This window comes from Trematomus bernacchii, unplaced genomic scaffold (genome assembly GCF_902827165.1).
Source record: "Trematomus bernacchii unplaced genomic scaffold, fTreBer1.1, whole genome shotgun sequence".
Taxonomy (NCBI): Eukaryota; Metazoa; Chordata; class Actinopteri; order Perciformes; family Nototheniidae; genus Trematomus; species Trematomus bernacchii.
This window is the reverse complement of record NW_022987593.1, coordinates 12863557-12890900: the sequence shown is the minus strand read 5'-3', so window position 1 is coordinate 12890900 and position 27344 is coordinate 12863557. Positions and strand designations below refer to the sequence as shown.

Genomic DNA, 27344 nt, shown 5'->3' with positions numbered 1-27344 from the left:
CTTCGGGTGGCAGTAAATCGCCACCCGAAGCCTTCCGAGTAAATCGCCAGAAGCGCCGACACCTCCTCATCACTCCACCGCTCCCACGATTTATTTCGTGTTGCCATAAGTTAGTCTCTCTCCGTTGGTGTGCTGGGCTAATGCTAATGCTAATAAGGCTAATGCGAGCAAATAAAATGGCGGCTTCACAAAACTTTTTGGGAGTTTTATGGGCCGTGGTTTGCAATCCGCCCAGCCAATCAGAAATGGGAACCTTTTTTTCCCAGGAAAGTACCTGCTCTCTAGCAGGAACTAAAAAGGGGGGAAAAGGTTCTCATGAACTAAGTTCTAGTTCCGGATTTTTTTGGTGTGAACACAAAATGTCAAAAACTCAGAACTATACTGGGAAAAGTACTCTGGTGTGAAAGCGCCTGTTGTGGATCAGACATTGTTTTGGTTTGGGGGGATTTATTACAGTTAAAGGGGCAGAATGTCCCTATCTTCATGCAGACTAAACACTGTGTGAACAGATTTCAGTAAGAAGTATTTCATGTTTGAGACGGGTAGCGTTTTATATCTAGAATGAATGTGAAAACATTTGATGCAGCACAGTGACAATGAGACCCTACATGTGTCTAATGTTTAAATCCTGCACAGAGACGGACATTACTCATTAGTTTCTTTTTGTTTTTTTCATGTTGATTCACCTCTAAAAGGAGCTCAAGGGGTTAACACAATCAGATTCAAGTGTACTTTATTGTAAAAGCTTCTTTACTGTAACATTAAAATGCTTTAAGATAAGAGATTCAGCCTGCAAGTCAACACACTGGAGATAATAGTACAAATGATACACAATTATAATAAGCCCTTCAATTATTATGACCAGTTTCCAGATTGACAGAGCGGTCAATAACAAACCTGAAGTGCAGATTTCCGTCACATTTATATTGTTCTTTCCTTCTTTTCTATCATTCCCTTCTATGTGGTCAAAGCTTCACTTGAGCACCACAACACCTGTGTGTATAAGCTTTAGTTGTAGTTGTCTCTCACAGGATGAAAAGTGTTTGTGTTTCCTGCTCGTCATCGACATCTGGAGACTGAAAAATGACAGATTTTGGCCAAAAAGGATCAAGCTGAGGTAGCGACTATCATGCCTGAGAGACCTGTCCATCAAGGTAAACATATTTAAATCTTAACATTTACTTTAAGGCACGTTCATTATGAAATTAGAAAAATTAAGTTATCTTAAAGTGGACCTATCATGCTATAAGGCATATATATCCTTTTTTTTTTCAAAATACCAAACAGATCATGCATTTTAGCCATGCCTCATTTTGCTCAATTTGATATTTTTTAGCTCTGTGTTTGTAAGTGCAGATAAGGGCAGAACACCACCATCTACTGGCCTGGCATATGTACTACAGCGTCTCCAGCGCTTTCGAACGGCAATGGCCGTGTCTGTCTCCTCCTGATTGGTGGAGTTGGCCCAATAGCCGTAGCGCCACCGTCCTGACGTCAGGACAGTGTTCAAATCTGGATCAGTTTTTATCAGATCCGTTGCAGCCCCTTTTTTAGAGATTTGGGTATGGAGGAAAATAGAGAGGGTTGTGTTTTCTGACACTTGGTGAGTTCCCTGGAACACCAGGGACACATATTCATGTATAAAAGACGTACAAAAGTGCATTTTGCATGATAGGTCCCCTTTAAGAAAATAACCTTTTGGTCGAGAACGTTTGAGGTTTTCCAATTTACTTAAATACAATTGGTGTTTCTCAGCAAGTGTCTAAGTGGACTCATTTAAGATCTCAACCAAAAACTAACGTAAACATTGACGTTTGTGTTCAGTGAAAGTTATCAGGTCAATTCACTTAAAACGTTTCACCCCCTTATCTATTCTTGACATGATGCAATTGCAAATTTAATCCAATCATTTTGATAATGTAGAATGAATCCTGTATAAAATGTTCTGCAACGTTAAGTTGAGTATCATTTGCATACATGATGATAAACTAGAAGTTACCTTATCCACAGATTCTGAATCCAATATGTTTTTCCTAACTGGAGGAAATGTAAGCTGTCATTATGTCGCCACCTGAGAAGAGAGAGGATGTGCGTTTGTTTGTCTCTGGTATCTCGTATTTCCTGTGTAGGTGTAATTATAATATAGCGTCATAATATGCAATGATTGCCTATGTATGCTGTTTGGACTGAGAAACTGGTTGTTGTTTGTGGTACTTTGCGTATCTCACGTTGTCCCACGAGCACCGCCGGTATCGGCACTGATGCACTTTGGTCTTTTCTGCATGACGCTATTGTCTAAAACTTTTTGTTAAAATAAGACAAAAAACCAAGATGTCTTTGCCTTGGTACTTCAGTATCTTGGAGGACTTTTGTTCTCACTAAACATCGATACTGCTGTCGGTCCCTTGTATGTAACGGCCACAGTCTGTGCATGAAAAGCGCTTTAATGTTCAAATGTCTTTATCAATGTCACGTATGCACTGTGCTGACAACTCACAATGTGAAGGGAACCGCTTGAGGGAAAACTGTGTAGTTACCACAGATATATATTCTTATTTCTGTTCGTCACTGTCAGGAAGGAAAACTGTATCATCAGCACAAAGAGTATTTCTAAGAAAATCACATCAAATGTTAACAATAAATTATTTCATACTTTGTACTTTTTCTATCTTTGTTTGCTGTATTCTGTTTGTCCGTTATAAAAGCACATCTGGCTTCTCGTTTAGACATCAAATCAAACATCAAAACCACTTTCTTTGAACGATACAACACAATTCGTAACACCTAAAAAAACAGTACAAGTTAAGGCCGTTAAAGCTACTTCGTTAAATTCATAGTCATTATTTAAAAAAAGCAAAACACCTGTTGTTGGTAGAGATAGGACACGGTGTTTTGTGTCAAAGACAGGCGCTTTGTCCCACAACCATCCACCTCAAATTCCCCCCAAAACAGAAAACACACGTTAAAGGACATTATTGAATAATCCAAGTATTAAGTGTCAAAGACAACAAATACAAATGATAGAAGTAATGGACAAAAACATATATAAATATAAATACATCTACATCCAATAATCCGACATGTGAATTTGCCATTTCCATAATCCTGTCTCATTTTTCACAATAACTCTCCAAGGTCACAGCTGGTTAGTTCCCAAATTGATGAAGGAATATTCTTTATATTCTATAAAAGGTATCATGTGTTGAGAGTTAAGTCCGTTTCATCTCGTCTGTTTTTCATCTGCATGTCATTTTGTATCAGAACTCGTGTCGCTGCTTCTCTTTCTGGATCTTTTCCAAGCCGTCAGGGAATCCCTGAATTTCCCCCTCTCTGCAGAGCTGGCAGATCCCTCTACACCTCCCTCACTCCCTTCCTCTACACCTCCCTCCCTCCTCTCTCCTCCCTCCTCTCCTCTCTCCTTCCCTCCCTCCTCTCTCTCTCCACCTCCCTCCTTCCCTCCCTCCCTCCCTCCCTCTCTCCTCCCTCCCTCCCGCCTCTCCTCCCTCTCTCCTACCTCCTCTCCTTCCTCCTCCTCATTTGATGTTCTGCATTGCAGTGCCAGCCCTCCTCCCTCCCCCTCCTCTCCTCTCCTCCTCCTCCAGGTTGATCTCTGCAGCAGTGAACAAACAGCAGGGCTATATCCTCTCAGCCTGACACTAAACATGCCTGCACAGCCTCTTCCTCCTCTTCCTCCTCTTCCTCTGCATCTCTCTGTGTTTTCTTGAAGCCACAGCGCCCTCTACAGAGCAGACACACACATCACAGTCTGCTGAAGGATTTATCTTAAGTTTTTTTTTAATGAATAAATGAAGAAACACAAACATACTGCGTGTCATTAGGTGTCAGAATGAACAGTAGCCAAGTGTAGAAGAAGCTATATCATCATGTTTCGGAAAGAAAACTGTAAATAATTTTAAATGATCTTGACTTTTGAAATACATACATATAGTCATTTAAACCCGTCTCTATTTGTGAACACTGCTCCAGTTTCTGCACCTATCTGCAGATCATGTAAGTCCTGTGCTACACTTTGTTGATCTATTATTTTAAAGTAACAGTTGTTACATTACATGTCACTTGTTAGAGGCTTTTATCCAAAGCGACTTACATACTCAATACTGTGGACAATCCCCACAGGAGCTATTTGGGGTGAAGTGTCTTGGGGACACAACGACATGCTGACTGCAGTGGGATTCGAACTTGCTATCATCTGATTCGAAGATCAGCGCACTAATCCACAGCTTCCCTTGTTAATACAGATTATAATAACTAAACATGATATTAATTTTTGAATATTATATATTTAAAAATTACACCCTTAACAGAATGTAGACCATCCTGACGTACAAATATCTCTCAGTTGACCAACATAATAGTTGCATATTATTATTACATATTGCATAGTACTACTATTACCATAATGCTACTGTACTATTGCCACTACTACTCATATTCCTAGATAACGATTACTTGTGTACATTTACTTCTGGTACAGTAGGCTGCTTTAACTTCATAAAGCTGATAATACTTATCAAATACTTTACTTTAAGTCAGCGGTTATAAAGATTTTCTGTATTCTCCCTGCGGAAAAATGTATCTTTCGCCTTCAATATTCATAACTTATTTATTGATTACATTTTATATCAGTCGGCTGAACCTGTAAATTCACAAGTAAGTGAAGTGAACACAATTAATTAGTTAAATCATTTACTAACTACTGTAACATATTAGTGGACTACACTAAAGTACAATAGTTTAGTTAATTAGAAGAAAGTGAAAAAATGAAATTCTCTCAAAATGGTACTGTTTTTAAATACCTTACTGTAGGTATTTAAACTACAAGTTATTAGTATTGTCACTTTATTGATTCATTCTGCTACATCTATAAATAAGTCAAGATTTAAAAAAGAAATAAACAAGAGGGAAGAAAGGTTTGATATTTGGAAACTTATAGAAGATTGAACTTTCTCAGGTTGTTTAAGGAAGCAGAACTTAGATAGAACAATTGTATATATTCAGTGAAAGTGTAAATGAAGCGAAACTTCATCAAACATCTTCCACCATCACCACCACCTTTTATACCGGTCAGTGCCTGGCGTCATGGAAACAGGTGCAGTCTGCTCCCTGATTGGCTGTGTGTCCTGGGATCACCCGTTGCCGTTCGCAGTGAGAAGTGCTGAGTGGACCCTCCTTTTTTAAAGGCCCCACCCGGCCGCTGCATGGCCTCCTATTATTGAGCAGATTTGTTTTTGCGTCCGGGCTGAAGCTTCTAGTGCCAGAGGAAAAAAGTGCAGCGGGGATCATATATGTGCCTCAGCAGGGACGCCGGGGGCATAACCTAACAAATGTGTGGGGTCAATTGGTAAGGACTGCTTTCTGTTGTGTTCCTGAGGTAGGGAGTGGAGGTAGAGGACTGCTAAGTTGTGAGCCGAGGTGATGGAGAGCGTGGATGTGGATAACATCGACTGGGACTCCATGTTGAAACTTTTTAAAGGTGTTCACTCCATATTTTTTTAGAGCCTCACAGTGAGAACCTGGACTCTTGATGAATTTAAGGCAAGTGGTTTGGTTTGTCGGTGGTGTTAAAGTTTCTCTACGGCTCTGAAAAACAACTTGGTAGTACCTCTATTCTCTGATGTTTGTAATAAATGTGTTATTAGATTACTTAGTTTTGGGATGAATGGTTCTTTGCCTGCTGATCGGACAGAAGGGACGATTGTGACGTTGCTGATGATGATCTGCCAGCTTGTTTGTTAGGTGACTCAGATATTAAGAGTGAGCGCCGCTCGATGTAGCTGCTACAGGCCGGACGGACCAGGACAATGTCAAAGTTACCGGGTTCCTCTGGTTCTAAGGACGTCGGCGAGCGGTCAGTAACAGAAAGAAACAAAGATGGCTGCTGTGGAGGAGGTGGGGTTAGGGTTAAGTAGGGAGAACTGATAGCATAGAGAACTTGACATGACAAGCATCACAGGCTAGAACAGGAAAGTAGGATGTTGGGATTTTTGATGAGAAGGTAAGGTTCTGCTTTTATTCAAAAGAGAGGATTTCTCAAAAAGGAAACTGGAAAGTGAGGACCAGAATGAAAAGAAAATTCGGAACAAAATAAAGCAAGTCTAACTGTGAAAGGTCAAAAAGAGGTCAACAGGGCGCCAAAGAAACCCAAACCTGAAGAGGATTTAAAGATGGCCGCTCACAAGGAGAAGAACAAGTCAATTTAAAGTGAAGATGCACAGGAGAAGTTGAGGAGAAGACAAAGCCACTGGAGACAATCACATGAGGATTAGGAACAGGATGAGGGCGAAAGGGGGGGTCAGGGTGGGGGGGTTGGCAGGGTCAGCTACACAAACCATTTGTCCCTCGGTACATTTAACATCGAGCCCCGCAGGCGACAACAATGGCGTCAGCAAGGCCGCTCCGCGTCTACACGTTGCTAGATTTCTCTCTGGCTGGGTGCAGTGTGCTCGAACAGCACAAAGGTTTATCGTGCTCAGCAGGTCTCAGCTCGTATAAAAACACAAAGGTCGCAGCTGCTGCAGCGGCCGGCTTTTTAGAAAAAGGGCTGTTTGTGGAGAATGTGACGTTTCTGAAGGAGGCTGAACGCTTTTGCTATGGTGCTTCGGTGAGGAGAGTTACTGGTTGAGGTACTGTCCTGCTTTCTAATCCGGGCTCATCGGAGAAAAAAAAAGAGCGTGTGGAGGTGATGTGATTGGTCGGGTGGATCTTCGGTCATATGGCGTGGAATCCCGGAGTTAAAAGATGACAGATGTTGTGACGCGAACAGAACGTCACATCTATGATTTCATTTAGTATTACGTTTGTAAATGTAAATATCAGCATTTCCTGTAGTCGCTCTGGCTTTTTAATAATAAATAATTGGTGGTACCAGATTTGTTCCTTTTCTTTGTTTAAATAAAATCTCTGTAAGGGTATTTGGAGAACGAAATGCCTCTTGCCAGGCCAAAAGTATTTTTTGTATTCGCCCCATGATCTGGATCTGCTCCAAAAGTCATGGGTTCTTTAGTGGCTCTTCCACCAGGTTTGAAGAACATCTCATGGGTGGTTTTTCCGTAATCCTGCCGACAAACAAACCAAACAGAAAAGATGGTTCACCTTTGTTTTTCTCCTCCTTAATTCCTAACTGTCCGTGCACAAAAAGCAACAACAGGAAATGCTGAAGTTTTCAAAAATCTCCGTCCGGCGGCTTGGCCTAATATATTGGTTGTTTCTGCTTTCGCTCGTTTAGTTCAAAACATGTATTGTGTTGTGTCAGATTCAGTGAACAGACTTAGGCAGCTGGGGGAGTTTGTTGATGTCCGTTGGCTCGACTGGCCGCAGAGATTATGTGGTTGCTGAAATATCAGCTTTGATGTTGTTTGTTTTGTTAAGAAGCACAAGGCATTGATTCTGTAAGGTGAAAATTCACATAAAACTGTGAATTTAGACTTTAGACTATAAACTTACATTGAGGTTTTAGTTCTTTGTCAGACTACATGTGTGCTAAAAGTAATTATATGAAGTTAATCATTCTATGTTCGCCATAGTCTTAGTTTAGCATCTTTGCAAGCTAACTTTAGCTCATTAGCAAAAATGACAAAGTCTAGCTAGGCTAATTTCATCAGTTCTTTAGGTACTTGGTCATAAACTAAAGTATATACATATATGTAAATGTTGAAAGGGCGACAAGAAAAGTCAACAGATCTTGTCAGGGACAGTAAACGTCACCATGCCAGTCTGTCTTTAGTTTAGCTGTGGGGACGTGAAGCTGCAGTAGCGTAACGTTAGCTTTTACGTGTGGCGAGTGCATTTACCCTTCAAAAATCATAAGTAGTGTTAACTTGCAAGGATTCTCTTTCAAAACTTGATTCATAAATGTATCCACAGAGCTACTCTTTGCAATAATCCAATATGCAAAAGAAAAATCCTATTGGCTTTTGTTTTAGGGATCCAGCGTGATGCTAACTTCCCGGTTGGCCTACGAAATTATGTTACCCCTGCACCACTCTCTGTTATCTGTATGGTGAATAACTAGTACACAGAGACTATTAAACCCTCCTGGTTCTGTGGATGTCCCGGCTTTACAGGATTTCTGTTGTTCATACAGGTTTCCCAAGGGGACGCTACTGAGAAGCTGGCTCACCAAGTCGCGGCCCAGGTTGCTGCTGCTCATCGCAGGGTTGAAGAGGCCTCAGGTGACCCTCATGAGGAGGAAAAGGATGAAGCGCACAAAAGTAGCAAAGGCCACGTAAGCGGTAAATATGGCTTATGTTGCATGGAGGAATGCTGAACCCCATCATCAACAAAAACCCAGGAAGTTGGATAGCGTTAACTGAAGCAGTGATCTTAGAAGTTCACTCAGTCACCTTTGAGTTTCTTAAAGTGTTCATTTTACTTGAGGCTTTACAAAAGCTCAATAATGAGGGAACAATTTAGGATGTGGACGAAAAGTCATCAGCATAGAACAAGCTCAGTTTACAAAAATACCTGTGTGCGTGGAAATTAATTTGAAAGAAGATGGTCCTATGAGTCAATCCTAACTAGAGTGGTGTTAATGAGTTGTTATTGATGCAGAGAGGACATATTGCTTAAGTATATAGGTATGAAATGTCTGCTGGTAATGGCATAAATACGTTATTTTTGGTAGGCAGTACGCAGAACGTTAAAACAAGACATAAACACAGCCCTAAGGTAGACTTTTAGGTACTGCTTTCATTTAGTTTCAGTCCATAACAACTGTTGAACAAGTTGTGTCTTATATTCAGGCTAGTCTAGTACATTAAGATGATGGGTTTAACTTGCCTAATACTGACCTGAAACATGAGACAGGATGCATTGACCAACATCTTTACCAAATGTTAACAGTGTTCTCGTTGCCTAAGCATAACCTCACACCACAATCAGCTAGAAGATTTAATTTGAACAATGCATTATTTTTCGTGGTTTTCATGGGGTTTTGTGTTCAGCTTGTGGTTGCTAAGAAAGATGTTCAGTTCTGAAATCATGAACATTTCCCAAAGAAGTTAATCTTTTTCCATACATCTTTTTCTCCGTCTGCTTCTTTTCTCATCTCAGTAAAAGTAAACAAAGAAAACAGTCTAAGTGAAAAGACTAACCTCTTTGTGGTCCATCAAAAACCCAACGTTCCCTCTCTTCCAGAACCTGCAGTCGGATGCCGCACTTCACTTGAGACCTTTGAGGGGAGGGTCTGCTCGTTAGATATGGAAGACAAAGAAGAGGAAGACCTGTGTGTTGGATCTTTGCCCCAGCAACGAACTATAATCCAGGGATCACAAAACAGGGTGAAGCAAGAGGACGAACCACAGAGACTGAGACCCCCAGATTAATCCGGATTACACCCACAACCTGGACTACAACTTCACCCTCTATTAAAATATGCATCTGTTTTGGCTCATTAGACTGTAATGACTGTAGCTTGTACTTCATTCCTATCCAAAGACAGACTGTCCCTGTGTTTTTAGTTCAGCCTGTTTCAGCTGTCCAGGTCCATGTGTCTTAGTCTCAGAAAAGTCAAAACCTGCTGCTGATTAAAGTCTGATGAGACGCTCACTGCTGCCTCACATTCTTCGGTCAGATAATAATTTAACAAGTAGCTTTAACTATGGATGTTTGATGAGAACTGGATACGGCGCTGTCGCTCAACCTTGCTTACAAGTTTGTCCCATGGCCACTTGTGGTGTTGAAAGGACACCTTGCTTTGCAAACAAGGTCTTTCTCTTATGGATTTCTCAATGCATGGAGGTTTTATATTTCTGTATCAAGCAGAAAGAAGCAATTTTAAAATCTTCAATGTTTCACAATGTAAAGTCTCCGGGAAGACCAAGAACTTGCGGGTAGTGACAGCGGGACCACATTTCACAAAAGTAAACTCAGAAGCTATAAAAACTATTTTGGCGTATGTGCCATGCAAAATGCCTTTCATCCTTTGGTCCCTTATCCAGTTCTTATACATCTATTACCTTCAAACAATACGAAACCATCACATGACATACACCACAAAATGTGGACGTTTTATCGTTCAATTGTTGCCTGTATTAACATTTGTAATGCAGAAATTCAGACACTGTAATGAGAAAATAAGGTTGCTAATCGCACCAATCACGTTTTTTTTTTTAAACTGAAAAAAATGGGTTAATTTGATTTGCTGTTGTTGCTGGACCTCCACTCGAGGAACGTTAATACTTATAAGAAACATGTGCAAACTGGAGCTTCTAGGTATTAGACAAACTTAATGTGTTTTTCTTTTCATTTTATTTTTCATAAAGTTGGTAGAATGTTTTGGAACGAACCGCTTATTTTGTGTGCGTTTGTCAGTACATTGTGTTAGCCACGCAGCCGGCTGAAACCATGGAGAGTCTGGAGAAATCAGCTTCATGTGGGATGTTTGAACCTCGCTTTGCCAAATAGATAATATTTTCTTAGCAGTCTCAGGAAATTGAATTTTCAGCAGCTACAAATGCAGAATGTTGGGAAATTGAAATGGCATCCAGCCAAACATTTCCTTTTACTAGTATTTGACAAAGAATTGTGTTGGTTGAGAGAGGTCCTAGTTAATCACCATATCAGATACTGGAACGTCATCAATGGGAACATCTTTATAAAGAACTGGGGCTTAATGGTGTGCTTAAAACTAGTTTGATTTATTTGAAGCATTTAATAAAATGGAAAACGCATTTTTCTTTTGACCAAGTCAAGCCTTCAGTCTCATTTTGTTCAACACCACCTGAGTGTTTCAATGAATTACCCACATTCAAGACATTTTGGGGTTTTACAATCCGCTAACTGTGAACTTTTCTGGTGTTAATGCCACTACTAGCTCTGATTGTATCTGACCAGTGAGAAAGGCAATCGTCTGTACTTTTCTTCAGTTTTAAATGTCTCCAGATCGCCAGTCTTGAGGTGTTCGTCTAGTGTTGTCATGGTAGCTGTATGGCAGTCATATGGTAGAAGTAATACTCACTTGGCTATTGATTCACAAACTAATAAAACAACACATTCAGCATGTTGAGCTGAAGCAGTAAAAACAAACATCTGATGAATCTGTATTTCAGGCTTTTTAAATCCTTAACTTCCATCAAAGGGAACCGTGTCTTTGTTAACCATTTTGACCTGCTGTAAAAAAAAAGTGATATTCAAAAATAAACGACAGACTTAATTTGAAGTGTCACTGAATATTTGTATTGGTTTAGGATGAATAAAATAAAGATCCACCAGCACATTCAGAAGGTTCTGGATATCATGACAATCGGCTTTTGAAAAGTCATAGCATGATGAAAATGTCATGAAAAAGTTATAGTATAATATGTTAAATTATATATATATATATATAACATAAAGTGACCTAATTAAAAGGATTTGTTTACTAAAATAAAGAAACATGATTGTACCTATAACCAATGTTAATGCACCGACTCAGTCATAACATTATAAGGCAGCGGTACTGAAGTAAACTCAGGGCTGGTATGTTAGAATAGTAGTCAGTTATTGGTAATAAAATACATGTTTTTTGTCAAAATCCACAGAAATCACGTTAGACTTTTGTTCGTAGAGAAATCCTCCGCCTGATTGGCTGATCTGACTCGTAGCAGATGATGTGGTGACTGTGCTTTCATGATGAAAAAAACAACAATGCATCTGTGTCATCGAAATTAACTTCTCTATTTATTAATTACATTTCACAATTAAATAAATTAACTTCATTTACAGTATATTACAAATAAGATTTTCTTCATACATGATGGCCTTTTAAATTAAACCATTGTCAGAGTCCTTGTGTTTTGTTGGAGATTGAACACCATCAGCTTCTACTTCGCGGTGAGTTTCTGTTGGATGTTTCTGTATCTCAGAAGCTCCTCCTCGGAAACTGACGGCTTGAAGTTTTCCAACGCTGAGGAGAAATCCTCAGCGTTGACGAGGACAGGAGATTCCTCCGAGTCCAGACCTGAGAGACAGGAGAGACAGGGACATTACAAGCTAAGACAAACTGTGGTGCTTTATGACAACCACACACAGGGCTGAGGCTTAGAAAATGTCTAAGTCCACTTCCTGTTGGACGTGGGTTTTTAGTTCAGTGTATTTTGTAAATTGTGTAATTTTTCTTTTTGATTTGATTTATTTTCGAATGTGTAAAACCATAAAAAAAATAAAAAATGATAATGACATTCAACATGAGAATTATGATACAATACAAAATTAAGCAGTGTCAAATTGACATACAAAAATATTACTAATTCTAAATGATATATAAACAAATTATCTGCTTAATTACACATCCGAAAATATTTTTAATTTTGTATCTTTATAATTTTTTAATACATGCTTCTTAAAAAGGTAGGGTAGGTAATTCACTTCAGAAACACTTTTTGTTATATTCCATGGAATGCTCTTAACATCCCGATAGCAATGAATATATTAAATGCTTTGACAACAAATACGTACAAACATGTCATCTGTGGAAGCCGTGGCGCTGTAAAAAGTACGACCAATCATCTGAGCCGGCCCGGCTAAAATAACTGGATGGCCTACCTGCCTGTCAGCCTTCCATCTGTGCACAAACTTATCTCGTGCCCTCATTGGTCATGTGCGCGTTCGTGTGTGTTGGAGGAGGGGCTCTATAAGGAAGTCTGAAGGAAGGGGCAGATTTTTTTCGGCTGCGTACTTTCAAATACTAGCGCACTCGAGCTGGTTTCTCCATTCTTACCTACCCTAACTTTAATGTGACATTAAGCTGTCTTTTCTTGCTGTAGCAAACGCAAAGTTCCCCCTCTGTGGGACGAATAAAGGTATTCTGATTCTGATTTTCTCACCCTCATCGATGAGCGAGATCTTCCTCTTGATGGCGGCCGTCATGGCGTCTGAACACAGAGCGTACAGGTCGGCGCCGGTCATGTGATCGGGGCAGCGATCCACCAACTGCTGCAGGTCCACCGCAGAGTCCACCTGGAACCTGAACACAACATTCATTCATTTATGTGGTACACAAAATCTTCCAAAACATCCACAGAGTAGATTCAAGATTCAAAAGGTCTTAATGTCATGTACCCTAACCCTAACCCTGGAAATCTTATGACCCGAGCTCCTCCAACGATGCAACATATATAAAACAGAAAATGACAAATACAAAATAGTGCAAGAAGTCTATATACACGTAAATAGAATATGATATGTATTAGTAACTAAGCAAAAAGGAATGATCTTCTACAGAGCCTATCATTTACAACATTTTTGCTTTTTTTAAACAGATTATGTTTTAAATATATATAGTGTTCTTGCGCATTCAGGGAGATTCTTGCACTTTTTTTTGGAAATAAAGGAATAAATCTAATGAATGGAAGTTTTGTATTTTATACTGAATTTGTATTCTCCGTTTTCTAATATATTCACCTGCACACATAATGCATTTATGACTGTGTATATTTTTATAATTTCTTGGTTAATGGCACCCAAAGGTCCTTGAAGTCCTTAAAAGTTTGGAGAACATTTTAGGAAGAAACAAGCAGTTCTTACTTTCTGAGGATGGCCTGGAGAACCTGCAGCTGGGATCCTCGGTCCTCGTTGATTCCAACATAAACCAGTTTATCAAACCTGAAGAACAAACAAGCTGTTTAACATTTCACAGACACAACTGTCACATGTGTTTGGAACTAGAGGAAGTAGAAAGGATTACATATGCCTGGGCTCAATGGGATCTTTATATCCTTAATGTGGTAAACACGTTTATTCCAAGGTTTGACGGTATTTTAACTTCAAGAGAGAATAAAGCTTCCTGAGATCACAATAAATATTCTGCCAGGATTCTGAAGTTTTCTGCGTGTGTGTGTGTGACCTCTGACCTGCCGGGCCTCAGCAGTGATTGGTCGAGCAGATCTGGACGGTTTGTGGCTCCGATCACAAAAACCCCGACGGACGACTGCAGGGCGTCGAGCTCGGCCAGCAGCTGAGACACCACTCTGTACGAGAGAGTCAAACACACTTATCATATTTGCAGCAACACACTTTCATATTCTTAAAAAGGCAAGCACGCGGCACACGGCCAATCTTTTTTGTGACGTAGAAGTCAAATGGAACAGATCGTTCGATGTGGACGCACACAGACACTGATGAAGAGATCCTTGGGTGACAAATACATCGTTTCTGGTTCCCGTTATCTCTGACTGGTGTTTTGTTGTAGCTTGCTTTGTAATCAGCTCAGGTGAACCCTCACCTGTCCATCACCCCCCCAGAGTCCCCGCTGCGCCCCCTGCTGGGAGCCAGAGAGTCCAGCTCATCGAAGAAGATCACACAGGGAGCTGCTGAGCGGGCCCTGAGGAACACTGAACACACACACGTTCATTCATCTCACATATTCCTCTACAATAAATAAAAAGTGGAAAAACACCAGAATGATCCTTTAAATAAAACAGACCTTCTCTGATGTTCTCTTCACTCTGACCCACGTACATGTTGATGAGCTCTGGGCCTTTCACACTGAAACACACACACTACAAATGTTAGCAGAGCACTTTAACCCTCTCTCTGGCGGCTCTCTAACCAACATTTACTAAATATAGGCTAGGAGAATGTATTTATATACACAGTTCATACACTTTTTCACCAACGATTTTCAATGACTTTTTCATGACTTCTCAATGACCTTTACCTAATTTTCCATGACCAAAAAAATTACTCTTTCTCAGCGGTACCACTGAAAATGGTTTATTTTAACATGGAACAGGAAAATAAGGTCTGCATATGAAACATGTTGTGCTAAAACAAATCAAATAGTAGGCTTACTAGCTTCTACACGCTAAAGCACTAAAATCTCTCACCAGCAAAATACCTCGTCAGTTAAATGCCATTTTACGTTTCATTACTATACGATACAGTAATTTATTATCATTATAGTATTACTATTTCGGCGATTAGATCAAATATAAATTATATTTTATGCAACTTTAGTTACATTTCCATGACTTTTCCAAAACTTTGGGAAAAATATTGTTTTCCATAACTTTTCCAGGGCCTGGAATTAGCATTTTGAATTTCCATGACTTTTCCAGGTTTTTAATGACCGTAAGAACCCTGTATATAGCACATTTCAAAATGCGGCACATCAAAGTGCTTTACAAAAACGCAAATCCTTGAATTTGAAAACCTTATTGGTGAATTCTGACTGATTCAAATAAATAGTGGTAGAAAAATGTTCAAACCCCCGAGTGTTGTCCTACCTGAGGAAGGTCATGGAGCACTCAGTCGCCACGGCTTTGGCCAGCAGGGTCTTCCCGGTCCCTGGGGGTCCGTAGAGCAGGACCCCGGTCCGGTTCAGACCCAGAGACAGGAGCTCCGGGCGCTGCAGAGGGAGCTGCACCGTGTCCAGGATCTCCTTCTTCACCTGATGAAGACCTCCAACGTCCTCCCAGCGCACATCAGGGATCTGTCACACAACAGCAGCCGCGTTTAGAGAGGATTACATGATGTTGGGGAAATACTTTCCTATAACCCATAACTTTGACCCAGTTTATCAGTCTGCACTGCCCTCACTGAGCACAGGCCTGTAACCTTGGCTGCTGTGCTCTCTGTGTTGACTCCCTGTTCCTGCCTGTTGGCGTCAGCTGATAGAGGTCATAGTGCTTTGCCTGTTTTATCTTGTTATGCACAATGTTGATTCTTGTCTCAGAACTAGCTAAACACATGGGTCTGGGGTAGAGATCTAACCCTAACCCTCCGGCCGAAGCTCCAAATAAACCATCAGTGTTTGCCATCAAAGCTCCTGCTCTCCTCGTGTCTCTCTGAGTCCCGTCTCCATTGCTTCAGAAGCTTCCATCACACAGTTAAAGGCGTGTTGTGTCACCTTGGGGGCTCCGATGGCCGTGGACTGGGCCTCCTGCAGGGTCTCCAGGGCCGAGGAGAAGTCCTGGTTCAGGATGGTGACTCCACTGGAGCACAGATCCTCCTCCTGTCTGCCCCGACTGCACACACACACACACACACACACACACCACAGGAGGACAATATTCTATTTTATTTGTATTAACTTGCACATCTCCAAACATTCTCTTGCACTATTTGATCTGTTTTATTGTTCTATGCCCGATATACATGTTGGAGGAGCCTGTGACCTACGTTTGTCCTTGCCATATCTACACTGTAGCTAATGTGCTAATGTGCTAATGTGCTAATGTGCTAATGTGCTAATGACAATAAAGCATGGCAACTTGAAACTTGAAACAATAATGGGTTAATTAAGCATTAGATCATTACATCTTTGCACAAACTGAACTGAACACTTTGCATGATAAGGATGCCCTGCTAAATATATTAAACTAAGAAAACAAGGGCATATTTTCCAATTAAGAAAACAAGACCAGGCGTAAGAAAGATCTTCTCCCAAAGAGAGGACATCCTTTATGCCAGATTTAGCTAGAAGCTTTTGCTTTCCGTCTGCAGACCCTGGGCAGGCTGGAGAAGCTGGAGAGGCTGGAAGTGATGTGATGTGAGTCAGAGTTTAACAACATTTAGTTTTATCCCTACAGCTTTATCAACAACTCTTCATCTTCAGTCTCACCAGGTCTGAAGGAGCCTCCTGCAGGCGGCGCGCCCCGCCTCAACCAGCAGAGCGTTCAGATCCCCCAACACAAACCCCTGAGGAGGAGGAGGAGGAGGAGGAGGAGGAGGAGGAGGAGGAGGAGGAACCATTAATGAAGAACACACTCACAGTCAGAGTTTCACATTAAGACTAAATCAGAATACTCTCTGCAGACCCCCTCTGGTGATGTGTTAATGTTTTGTTTGTTTGTTGTCAGCCGGATAACAGAAAAAGTACTGGTTTGATTTCATGAAGCTTGGGGTGGTAGGATGAAGCATGGGCCAAGGAGAAGTCATTACATGTTGGGAGCATATCAGAGTTGCAAATGCAGTTGAGTTGGACTAAACTCGAGGCAAAATCTAATATACTTTAGCATGTTTTCTCACTTCAGGTTTGAATCCACTGGAACATCCATCCCTGTTGAGTACCACACTGATGCTTATCATGTTTGCAGCACTTTGAATATGTATATATTACACAATACAATACTGAACTCTGACAGAACTCAGTATATGCATATGTGACATCCTAAATATTAATACAAAAAAGGAATTATCTTAATGTGTGAGTTTTTTAACTGGGGAATATTTATGGGTAATTATTTTAGTTAAAATGTTTGACTCCATTGATCTGCAGTTTCTCCTTTTAAGGGACAAGATGACATAACTGAGTACACAAGTAGCAAAGACTTGCAAATAGTAGAATATTAAATACACTAATAAAATAAAATAAACAAAGAAATCTAACTATGAAATAAAGCGCTTTAAAAATCCAATGTATTATTATTATTATTATTGAATAGCATAAGTGGAGGAACTGTGATGTATGTTTTCCAACACTAGTGATTAAGGTGATATAAGCAAAACTATTGGGATTCATCCACTGAATTAAGTGTTAAACATATTTGTCGTTTAGCTGATATCTGATAAGGGTTTTTGTTCCAGACGTGTAGTTTTCTAAAAGTATCTGAGCTGTTGCTCCTGACTGTGAACGCACCGCGGTGAGTTTGGAGAGCCTCTCCAGGTCGACGTCTCTCCCCAGAGGAAGGCCTCGGCTCAGGCTGAGCAGCATGGAGCGCCTCTGCTCCTCAGAGGGACTCTCCAGCGCCACCTGGTGGACGAACGCTGATATGACCCCTGCTGACACCTCCCGAGGCCTGCAGACCGTCGCCACCACCACCACGCTGAAACACAGAGACAAGCACCATCACACAGGGTTCATCAAGACCTCAGAGAAATACTAGAACTCATCCACTGCATTCATTTGACTTTAAAGGTCCCCTATTATACTGTTTTTCATCAAGATGTTACAGGTCTCAGATATATACAAAACATGTCTCTGAAGTGTTTGGCTCCAAACACCAAACAGATCATTGCAGCATCCCATAATCCCCTCTGTTTCAGCCCTGTTTCAAAAGTGCTGATTCTCTGTCTGTTACTTTAGATGAAAATAAGGAGCCCCTCCCCACGCCCCTCTGAGAGAGATTTGGTTACAAAGAACTCAATGGTGCTCTAGGAGGAGATTCAGGTGATAAGGTGGGGGGGGGGGGGTTACCTTGGTTGCTGATTGGCTAATGGTTACACAAGCCAAAACATCGTTATGACATCATAAAGTGCCCAAAATCTGATCAGCTCATTTTCAGACAGGTTTTTATATAAATGGATCAGGACAAAAAGAGAGAGAATCTTTTTTCCTGAAACTTTCAGAATCTCTTTCCACAGAGGGGACACATGTTGATGTAGAAGAGACATGAAGAAGAGGGGACACATGTTGATGTAGAAGAGACATGAAGAAGAGGGGACACATGTTGATGTAGAAGAGACATGAAGAAGAGGGGACACATGTTGATGTAGAAGAGACATGAAGAAGAGGGGACACATGTTGATGTAGAAGAGACATGAAGAAGAGGGGACACATGTTGATGTAGAAGAGACATGAAGAAGAGGGGACACATGCTGATGTAGAAGAGACATGAAGAAGAGGGGACACATGTTGATGTAGAAGAGACATGAAGAAGAGGGGACACATGCTGATGTAGAAGAGACATGAAGAAGAGGGGACACATGTTGATGTAGAAGAGACATGGAGAAGTGGATTTTGCATAATAGGTGACCTTGAAAATAGACTAAGAAGATGTTTGTCTGAGGGACTTCAAGTCAACCTTCGTGGGACAACAAGACCAAGTCAGCTCTGGATTCAAGACCTTACTACCTTTTATGTCCTTTTTACTCTACAGAAGACTCTAGAAGACTTCAGTTCATGAGTACTTTGCTCTACATAACAAAATGATGATGGTGGCAGTGCAAATATGTTTTCTTAGGCTCTTGCCCCAAACATTAGCACACACACAGCTAATCCAGACAATTGCAAAGCAGACGGTTGCTATGTCACCATTAAGAGGCTTACCAATGCATCACTAATCCTGCAAACCAGCCTTTGATCAGAACCACAGACCAGCCCCACATGTACCATCGCTAATCTAGCCTTAGCCTGTCCTGGACTCAGTGGACATAGACACAGTTTACAGTACGTGCACAGTTCCTAACATATGAGAAGTAACACTTTGCTGAATCATTTTAATGCTGAAACCACTCTGTAAAATAAGGTCATTCTACGAGTTCAAAGTCCTAACAATACTGCTGAAGAAGAATGAATGAAATGTTCAATGCGTGACGAGTTAAAAGAAAACATAATAAAATAGCTTTTTTACACTGGCCTAGATATTAATGCCATTGAATGCTCCTGCTTGTTCTTACTAAAACTCAAGTATTAAAAAACTCTACTGCTGTGAAAAGAGGAAACATATTAAATATATTTACGCATTTAGATATGTTGGTTGTCATCTGTTGTTGGAAGAAATTATGTTGATACCGTCCACTAAGATCTCCTCCTCATGTCACATGACATTCTGCCATCATGTTCATTAATGGTCTGTTAAAACAGCCTCCAATGCTCTGGTTTTTGCTGTCGATCCACTATTTTTGCCATTAAGCAACAAAAATAAAACTCCAAACAAACAGCAGTGAACAAGAACATGTTAACACAGCTCTGTCCAAATACTTCAGACCATTTGTTGTACATGTCATCTGTTAGGAATGTGTTAAAGGTCTCCTATTATACTATTTTTAGGCATATAATATAGGTCTCAGATATATATAAAAAAACATGTCTATGAAGTGTTTTGCTCCAAATACCAAACAGATCACCCATTCTAGCCATGCCTCATCCCCCTCTATTTCAGCCCTGTTAGAGAAACGCTGATTCCGGGTCTGTAGCTTTATAAAAAATTAATTTAAAAAAGACGAGAGCTGATGCAGGAGAATTCTCCCTGCAGATACTCAGCTAAATGCTGCGGTGATGAAACGCCATATCATGTTCCAAACCACATCAAGGATTATTTCTGAAACCGGAGCTCAAATGCTTTTCCTCTTGCGGGTTTACTACAAGGTTCCTTTCTTTATTTCCTGCTTTTTTACACACACTCTCTCCAGTACAGGTTAGCTCTGAGTGTTAGCGATGCTAATGTAAACACAGACCATATTACGTCCAAAACACGTCGCACATTGTTTCTCATAGCAACTCTCCGACAGGGCCGTGGGTGTAAAGCCAGCCCACATTTCCGATATAACGTCATATCGGACGCAAATCTGGATCAGCTCCGTTGTAGCCCCTTCTTTTTAGATTTGGGTATGGAGGAAAAGAGAGAGGGTTGTATTTTCGGACACTTTGAGAGTCTCCTGACACACCGGGGACACATATTTATGTATAAAAGACATGATTGGGGAATTTTTTTACATTTCTATGTCCTCCACCTGCAGCTAGATCAGCGTTACAGCATTAAAGTGTTAAAGGCAGTGACCTGGTGGGGGCGCTGTGGAGCAGCTGGCTCAGCGCGGCCTGCACCCTGCCGTCCTCCTCGGCGCCCCCTCGAGGGCGGAGCAGGACCTGCAGGTTCCTGAGCAGCAGGACGCAGGGCTGCAGGGCTTCAGCCCGCTGAAACACCGAGCTGAGCTTCACCTCCGAGGCTGCTGGGGTGTCAGCACACACACTCACACAGTCCACCTGCACACAGGACAACAGGAAGTGTAACCATAACAACGTTTAACAGTCACACACACACTCACACAGTCCACCTGCACACAGGACAACAGGAAGTGTAACCATAACAACATGTAACAACAGTCTCACACACTCACAGTCCACCTGCACACAGGACAACAGGAAGTGTAACCATAACAACGTGTAACAACAGTCACACACACACTCACAGTCCACCTGCACACAGGACAACAGGAAGTGTAACTATAACAACGTGTAACAACAGTCACACACACTTACAGCAAGTGAGGGAAATGTTAAGGTAATAAGCTGCATTTATTTTTGAAAATCCAGCTGTTTCTTAATGTAGATATGCTATTATCAGAGGGATGATAAATCAAAAACATATATTTATGAGTAGCTAATCTGATACATTTAATGCTTTTATATATATTTAATAATCATTTACAACTCAATGTTTAAAAAAAACGTTCTTTACTATAAACACTTTGAGAAATACACCTTATGTTTGAATATAAATGCCCATTTAGTCACACATTATAATATATTTGGTTACAATTTTGACCTACTTGTATTTTAGTTGTATTTGTATTTTTACTCTTCTGTGTAATTCTTTGTGATAAAAACTAATATTATACACAAACTTGACTCTGTTAAAAATGCCATTGTGCCCAATGAGTACTTGCACTTTTGAAACTATGCAACACAGTAACATTTCTTATAAAAAAATACTGTATTTATGAATAGATTACTCTTTAAAAGACTGGAACATTTATAATAATCGGAAGAATAAAGAAGATGAAGAAGGCTGTCTTACCTTCAGCAGGTGGAGGTTCAGTCTCCGACTCGCTGCACTGACTGCTGTCATCTTCCCACTTCCTGAGGGACCGTGAAGGAGGACGGTGCATCCGGGCAGAGAGCTGCTACAACCACACAGAACAGTATCATCACATGACTACATGTCCCATCATGCCTCTCTCTTATCACACTTCCTGTCAGAGCTGCAGACGGACAGTTACCTGTGGTGCAGGTGAGGGAGGACGATGCTGCTGAGGAGCTCCACCGTCCTGAGGAGGCCCGGAGGAGAGAGGCTGCTCCACAGAGAGGAGCCCTCCACTGAGAGGGGGGGGACCGCGCTGCTGGTGGACGCTTGCTGAGGACACACACACACACACACACACACACACACACACACACACATTCAATGACACAGCTGTCAAAGACACAGGCTGCATTGGAATAATCAAAACAATCTTCCTGAATCTTCTCCTAATTGTTTTTTTCCCTAAAAAAGGCAACAGAAAACTTCATGAGGGTAAAGAAATATCTGAATAATAATTCATGAGGACTTGGAAAAAGTTAACAATGGTTCGCCGAATCCCACTGTTCTTACACGACTTTGAACGGATGTTTATGTGTTATTTTTAGCAACTTTATTTAGAACGCATTGAACATTAGTAGGCTAAACAAACACAACCAACTTTAATTAACAATTAAAGTAAGGGCCTGTACTGTCAAACACTTTAAAAAGTGATCTGCTGTGTACAATAACAACAAGTGATGTTTTTAATGGCCAAATGTTGAGTTGCTTTAAATGTTGCGGACGCATGAATATAGGATTATCTCCTTTCATTTGTAAAGGATGCTGCAGTGTATCCTATGAGAAAAGGAAATGTATATGATCGCTTCCTAACATTTAGAGATTTCATTTCATTTCAAACCTTTATTTATCCAGGTGTATCCCATTGAGATCATTGATCTCTTTTTCAAGGGAGACCTGCGAGATAATTAAACTAGCTCTTAAAATGCCACCAGGGTTTTTGCAGGTTATTTCGCTGAGTCAGAAACTTGACTAAGCAAACAATACTATTGAACTGTAGCCACACACACTGACAGAAGGCAAAGGGTCAAAGGTCACCATGTAGAGAGAGGTGTGTTGTCGGTCAGCCAGGAGAGCCTCTCCCCTCTCTTCTTCTCTCTCTGCAGACGGACACACCTTCTGCACTCTGAAGTACAGCACCGGACACCTGCCGGAGGTCAAAGGTTGCACTTAGGTCAACAGTTAAAAAAAAAAAGAGCATTTCAATTTAAATAACTGTTTATTGTCAAATTCAAATGTCATAAATGTCAGAGGCAGTTATTAAGACATCACTTCATTAACTAAGATGAACCTAACCAAAAAATACGTAACTGAATGTAAGTTTCATCATTATCATAAGATAATAATATTTGTGTCTCTACAGAATAATCTTGTTTATATCAAGCTGAACACGCTGACAAAGCAACATGTTATACATAATCACATGCATGTCCTCTGTAGTCTTCAGCATGCTGGTGAACATCATGTATTCGTGGATGGATGATCCGTACCTGTGTATTCCTTCTGAGTTGTTCTCCAGCAGGTCTGGATGGTTTTCAGCACGAACGGTCAGGATGTCTCCCTCTGAAACCAGCCTGCAGACAGAGTGAGAGGACACTCAGAGAAGAAGTGTATAAAAAGCATCCTATAATAATTATTATGATTTAGTATCTAAATACCAATGCTGTCAGGCTGACCTGGGCGTGCTGAAGTGTTCAGACAGCACCGTGTCGTAGCAGCTGAGGCTGTTGTAGAGCGGGGAAATCACGGGCTGGACGTGAAGCTCGCTGGAGAACGCAGGAGAAGCTGAGCGACAGAAGCTGTGAGAGTGAGGACCGCCGGGCGCTGGAGGAGAGGGTCTCCACCTCTGAGAGGACCGGACACAACATGTTATTAAAGGGGGAGAGGCTGAGATAAAGTAGTGATTAAAAAAGGGGTCTCTGTAGTTGTTCTGGTGGAAATGATTCTGGGGATATAAACATTTTCACTTGTTGACGTACATTTTAAAATAATATGCCTTTAGCAAATATTGCACCCGGGCGCTGTAGCTGCCCACTGCTCCTAGTACTAGGATGGGTTAAATGCAGAGGTCAAATATCACTGTGTGTGCTGTGTGCATGTATGTGTGACCAATAAAGAGGGTTTCATCCTCCAATTCTATTATCTATTTATTCATATTGCTTTTTGGATAGAATTCAGATTCATTGTTGAGCCCTGGTGAATCACCTTCATCCTCAGAGTGCAGCTGCTCACGGGGATCACGTCTCCTTGAGTCATGTTGAACCACAGAGTTGCTGATATGAAACCGACTTCCTCCTGGTTCTGCAGGTCTGGACTTAGTGATGGATCTAGCACCAGCACAGAGACCAGCCTCTGTCTGCAGACCCCCCCCCTCACATCAGTAGTTCTGCAGGATCCACCCGGCCGCGACAGCTTCACCCACTCCTGGTTGAACAGCCCCAGCCTGAGGAGCAGCTGTTTGCTCACAAACACACAGCTGTCCACATCCACAGAAACTCCCTGCTGACCTTTGACCCCCCGCCATCGCTGAGTGTCCACCACCCGGACGTCCAGCCTGCACTCCAGCGCCTGCAGGACGCCCAAAAACCCAGAGCCCAGCAGCTTCCTGTTGTCCAGGAGAGAGAGACCGCCTCCGAGGCCGTCGGCGTAGTGAGCGAAGTCCGACACGCACAGTCTGAGCGGTCTGATGAGATAAGATGGAACTTTATTTATCCCCTTAATTCAGGCGTTAATATCAGCAAAAGTGTCAGAATGAAAAACAGGGTTCACAGGGTAAAAATAAAGATACAATAGAATACAAATTAAAATAATAATACAGCAAATATAATGTGATAGTGATAAATTAGGAATTTCATTAGGATCACTGTAGCTGTTTTGTCTTGTTCTGTATTTATTTTAATATTGTTGTTATGTTTTCTTCTTTTTCTGTAAAGCACGTTGGGCTGCTTTTTGCATGAAAGGGGCTATACAAATAACGTTTATTATTATTATAAAGTAATTATTAAAACAAGATATCACAGTAAAAAGTTGTGCATTTGTATGAACATGTTAAATATATTTACACAAGTGTGCAGGGTGGGGAGGCGGCCGGGGGGTCCCAGCAGTCAGTCAGAACCAGAGAGGTGTCGGGCGTGATGCGTCCCTGAGTGACAGGACTGCACTCCAACACCAGCAGCTCCATCAGCTGGGGGGGGGAATCAAAACACTTCATTAAAACAGCTGTTCTGCTTTCAGGATTAACTGCATGTTTACAATTAAATTAATGAATGCAGTAAGAACAAGACACATGAATTAAAAGTTATTAAACTATGCTGTAGTTTCCCAGCAGGTGTCTGATTTGATAAACATTTTTGAAATATCTGACAGTGTATATAAAAAAGCAGGCCAATAATTAAAGTAAAAAAGTATTAAAGTAGATAGATTTGTACTAATGTATAATATCCTCACATGCAGTACTTTAAATAAACCTAATAAAAAACTATAGCCTACTCAGGAAAAGGGCATTTAATTATTCAACCAGATATACTTCAATGTTTGATACCCATGAATAAAATATTCATTTAACTTTTGATTATGTTCAGTTCTCATCAGAAGTTGCAATTTCTTTTAACGGATTTTTTTTTCTCATTTCTCAAAAATGTCAAACTTATAATTCAAAAACATGGAGTTGAAGAAGTTCAGATTCCGACTTGTAGATGAAGAATACATAACGTTATAATGCCCCTGGTCTCTCACCTGTCCCGGGTCCTCCCCCAGGTGTATGGCGGGCAGCAGCAGCGGGTCTCCCTGCCGGGCCAGCAGACACTGTCCTGGGCTGCAGAGCTCCAGCAGCCCCTCGGTGAACCTCTCTCCTCCTGCCCAGAGGAGAGTCTGTCTGCTGCGGGCTCCCAGCACCACTCTGTTCAGGGAAACCGGCTCCATGGCCCGGATAGTCCCGGTGCTCCCGGCCCTCTGGAGCCCGTGGTGCTGCAGGAAGAGCCGGCTGGTGAAGAGCCGGACCCGGGTCTTGAACTCGGGTCTCTCTCTGGGGGAACCAGCAGTCTCCTCCTCGGTTGTCGCGTGGAGGCGCAGTAAAATGCCCGGCTTACAGGAGCCCTGAGGCGGCTGTGGGGTGAAGAGGACGGTTGGTGGGTCGCTGTCATTCTGGAAGATCGAGTCCAGGTGAGATTGGAAAATCAAAACATCCAGAGGACTGAGGTGAGAAGGGAAAGTTTCCAGGCAACACAACTCCACCTGCAGCGCCATGTTGGATCACTGCTTCTTCTTCATGGTTTCCGGGGAGTCAACACTACCCCCCGGTGAACGAACATGGAACTACATACAGTTTATAATAATTATCAAATTATATGAGATAAATAAAAACAATTATTTATTTATTTAATGTATTTATTTTTAATTTAATTGTATACATACGTAAATAAATGTTAATTAGTTATATTTTATAATTATTTGTAAAACTAATATTACAGGTAAGTCGATGGTCAATGGTAGTCAAGGGTGTAACTTTGGTTTGAGAAGTGGGGGGGACACAAAACAGGGGGTCCTCCGCCATGAAACATTTTCGCGATTTAATTACATTTCCTGCCTTTCTACAAATATATTAGGGACTGGTGTTAAAAAAGAAAGGAAACATTTGTAGTGTATATGATGAGTGATGAAGATTTTTTTCTTTAAATTGAAGTTGAATGCATCAATCTGGTGCACTTTGAGGGGAAATTAAGAGATTTATGGATACAGCTCTCAACACTCATATGAAACAGAACTGTATATATTTAAATGATAAAAAAAACATTAGAATATGCTCACAACCAATAACACATATTTGATGTCTATCTTTATCTTACCTTGTACAGCTTTTATTTAAAAAAAAAAAAAACCTTTGCATAAAACAATCAAGCAAGACATTTCTTTTTCTGCTGGAGGAAATTAATTGTATTCAAGGCAATGGCCTTTTCCCCCCAAGATAATAATAATAGATTCATTTTGTTAACGCTTTTACAGGTGCTCAAAGTCGCTTTACAGAGAGAGTGGGTTTTACAATTAAATGTGAAATCCAATAATATCATTATTTTAAAAAGTATACACACACATATTCACATTTTTCAACTGTTCTAAATAATCATGTGCTGTTAATTTTCCGTGTCTACTGTTTACATTTTATTAAATGCCGGAGATAGTCACATGTTTTGTACTGAATATGTAATGTTTCAAAATATATATTTTTTTATATGGGTAAGAATGGTCATGCATCTACATTGAAATGTACAAGCACACACACTGTACTGTAGTCTTTTCAATTATTCATGGACTGTAGATAGAATCAAAGAAGATGACTTTTGAAATACTAAGGCAAAATTAAAACATGGAAATAGAAAAATAATAAGGACATAGCAAGTTATTAGGCAGCTTAAGGTTTAACACAATAAATATATGTCGCGGCCAGCCAAACGCAGCGGCTCTTACCATTCATACACTTTTCCCAGTGTAACAGCTTAATTACCTTGATTTTATATTTTGGCATTTATGGTTGCTTTACAGCGTTTGATTTGTTCAGAGGTCATTTGTTAGTTTTTTTAAATAAGGTACAAACATTTGACAAATGTACTCTCAAACTCAAATGCTTTCATGTCCTCTCACAGCAATGATATTAGTTCTCATTTGAGATAAGAGTATAACAAGTTTAGCTTAATTATAGTAAGTTAATTTTTAATTTTTGTTTTGTTTTTGTAAATATATATATAATTATATAAGTATTTTTTTCCGTTAGTTATAAGTGTTTTTGGAAAAGGAAGTATATTATTCATCCAGTAGTAGGCGGTAATG

The 27344-nt window shown here is 40.7% G+C and overlaps 1 protein-coding gene and 1 long non-coding RNA gene across 3 annotated transcripts; one reads left to right on the top strand and one right to left on the bottom strand.

The window, feature by feature from the left end:
• The first annotated feature begins 256 nt into the window (after window positions 1-256).
• LOC117481531 lies at window positions 257-10708 on the top strand. The gene is made up of 3 exons (XR_004555784.1): window positions 257-1154; window positions 8105-8252; window positions 9157-10708. It is a non-coding gene; the product is annotated as an uncharacterized LOC117481531 (long non-coding RNA).
• Window positions 10709-11657: 949 nt separating this feature from the next.
• On the bottom strand, window positions 11658-25811 carry pex6 (peroxisomal biogenesis factor 6). 2 transcript variants are annotated; one of them, XM_034129959.1, is made up of 19 exons: window positions 25257-25811; window positions 24584-24705; window positions 23727-24204; window positions 23198-23367; window positions 23012-23095; window positions 22560-22668; window positions 21661-21794; window positions 21459-21564; window positions 20442-20644; window positions 17579-17765; window positions 16562-16638; window positions 15848-15965; window positions 15225-15430; window positions 14423-14484; window positions 14222-14330; window positions 13851-13967; window positions 13525-13602; window positions 12825-12964; window positions 11658-11959 (listed from the first exon to the last, which is right to left on the bottom strand). In XM_034129959.1, exons 1-19 carry the CDS (start codon window positions 25764-25766, stop codon window positions 11823-11825), a joined length of 3147 nt encoding a protein of 1048 aa, XP_033985850.1. In that variant the 5' UTR covers window positions 25767-25811; the 3' UTR covers window positions 11658-11822. The 2 variants fall into 2 exon arrangements, with proteins under 2 accessions (XP_033985850.1, XP_033985851.1); XM_034129960.1 differs by having other exon boundaries at window positions 21459-21561.
• Window positions 25812-27344: the final 1533 nt, after the last annotated feature.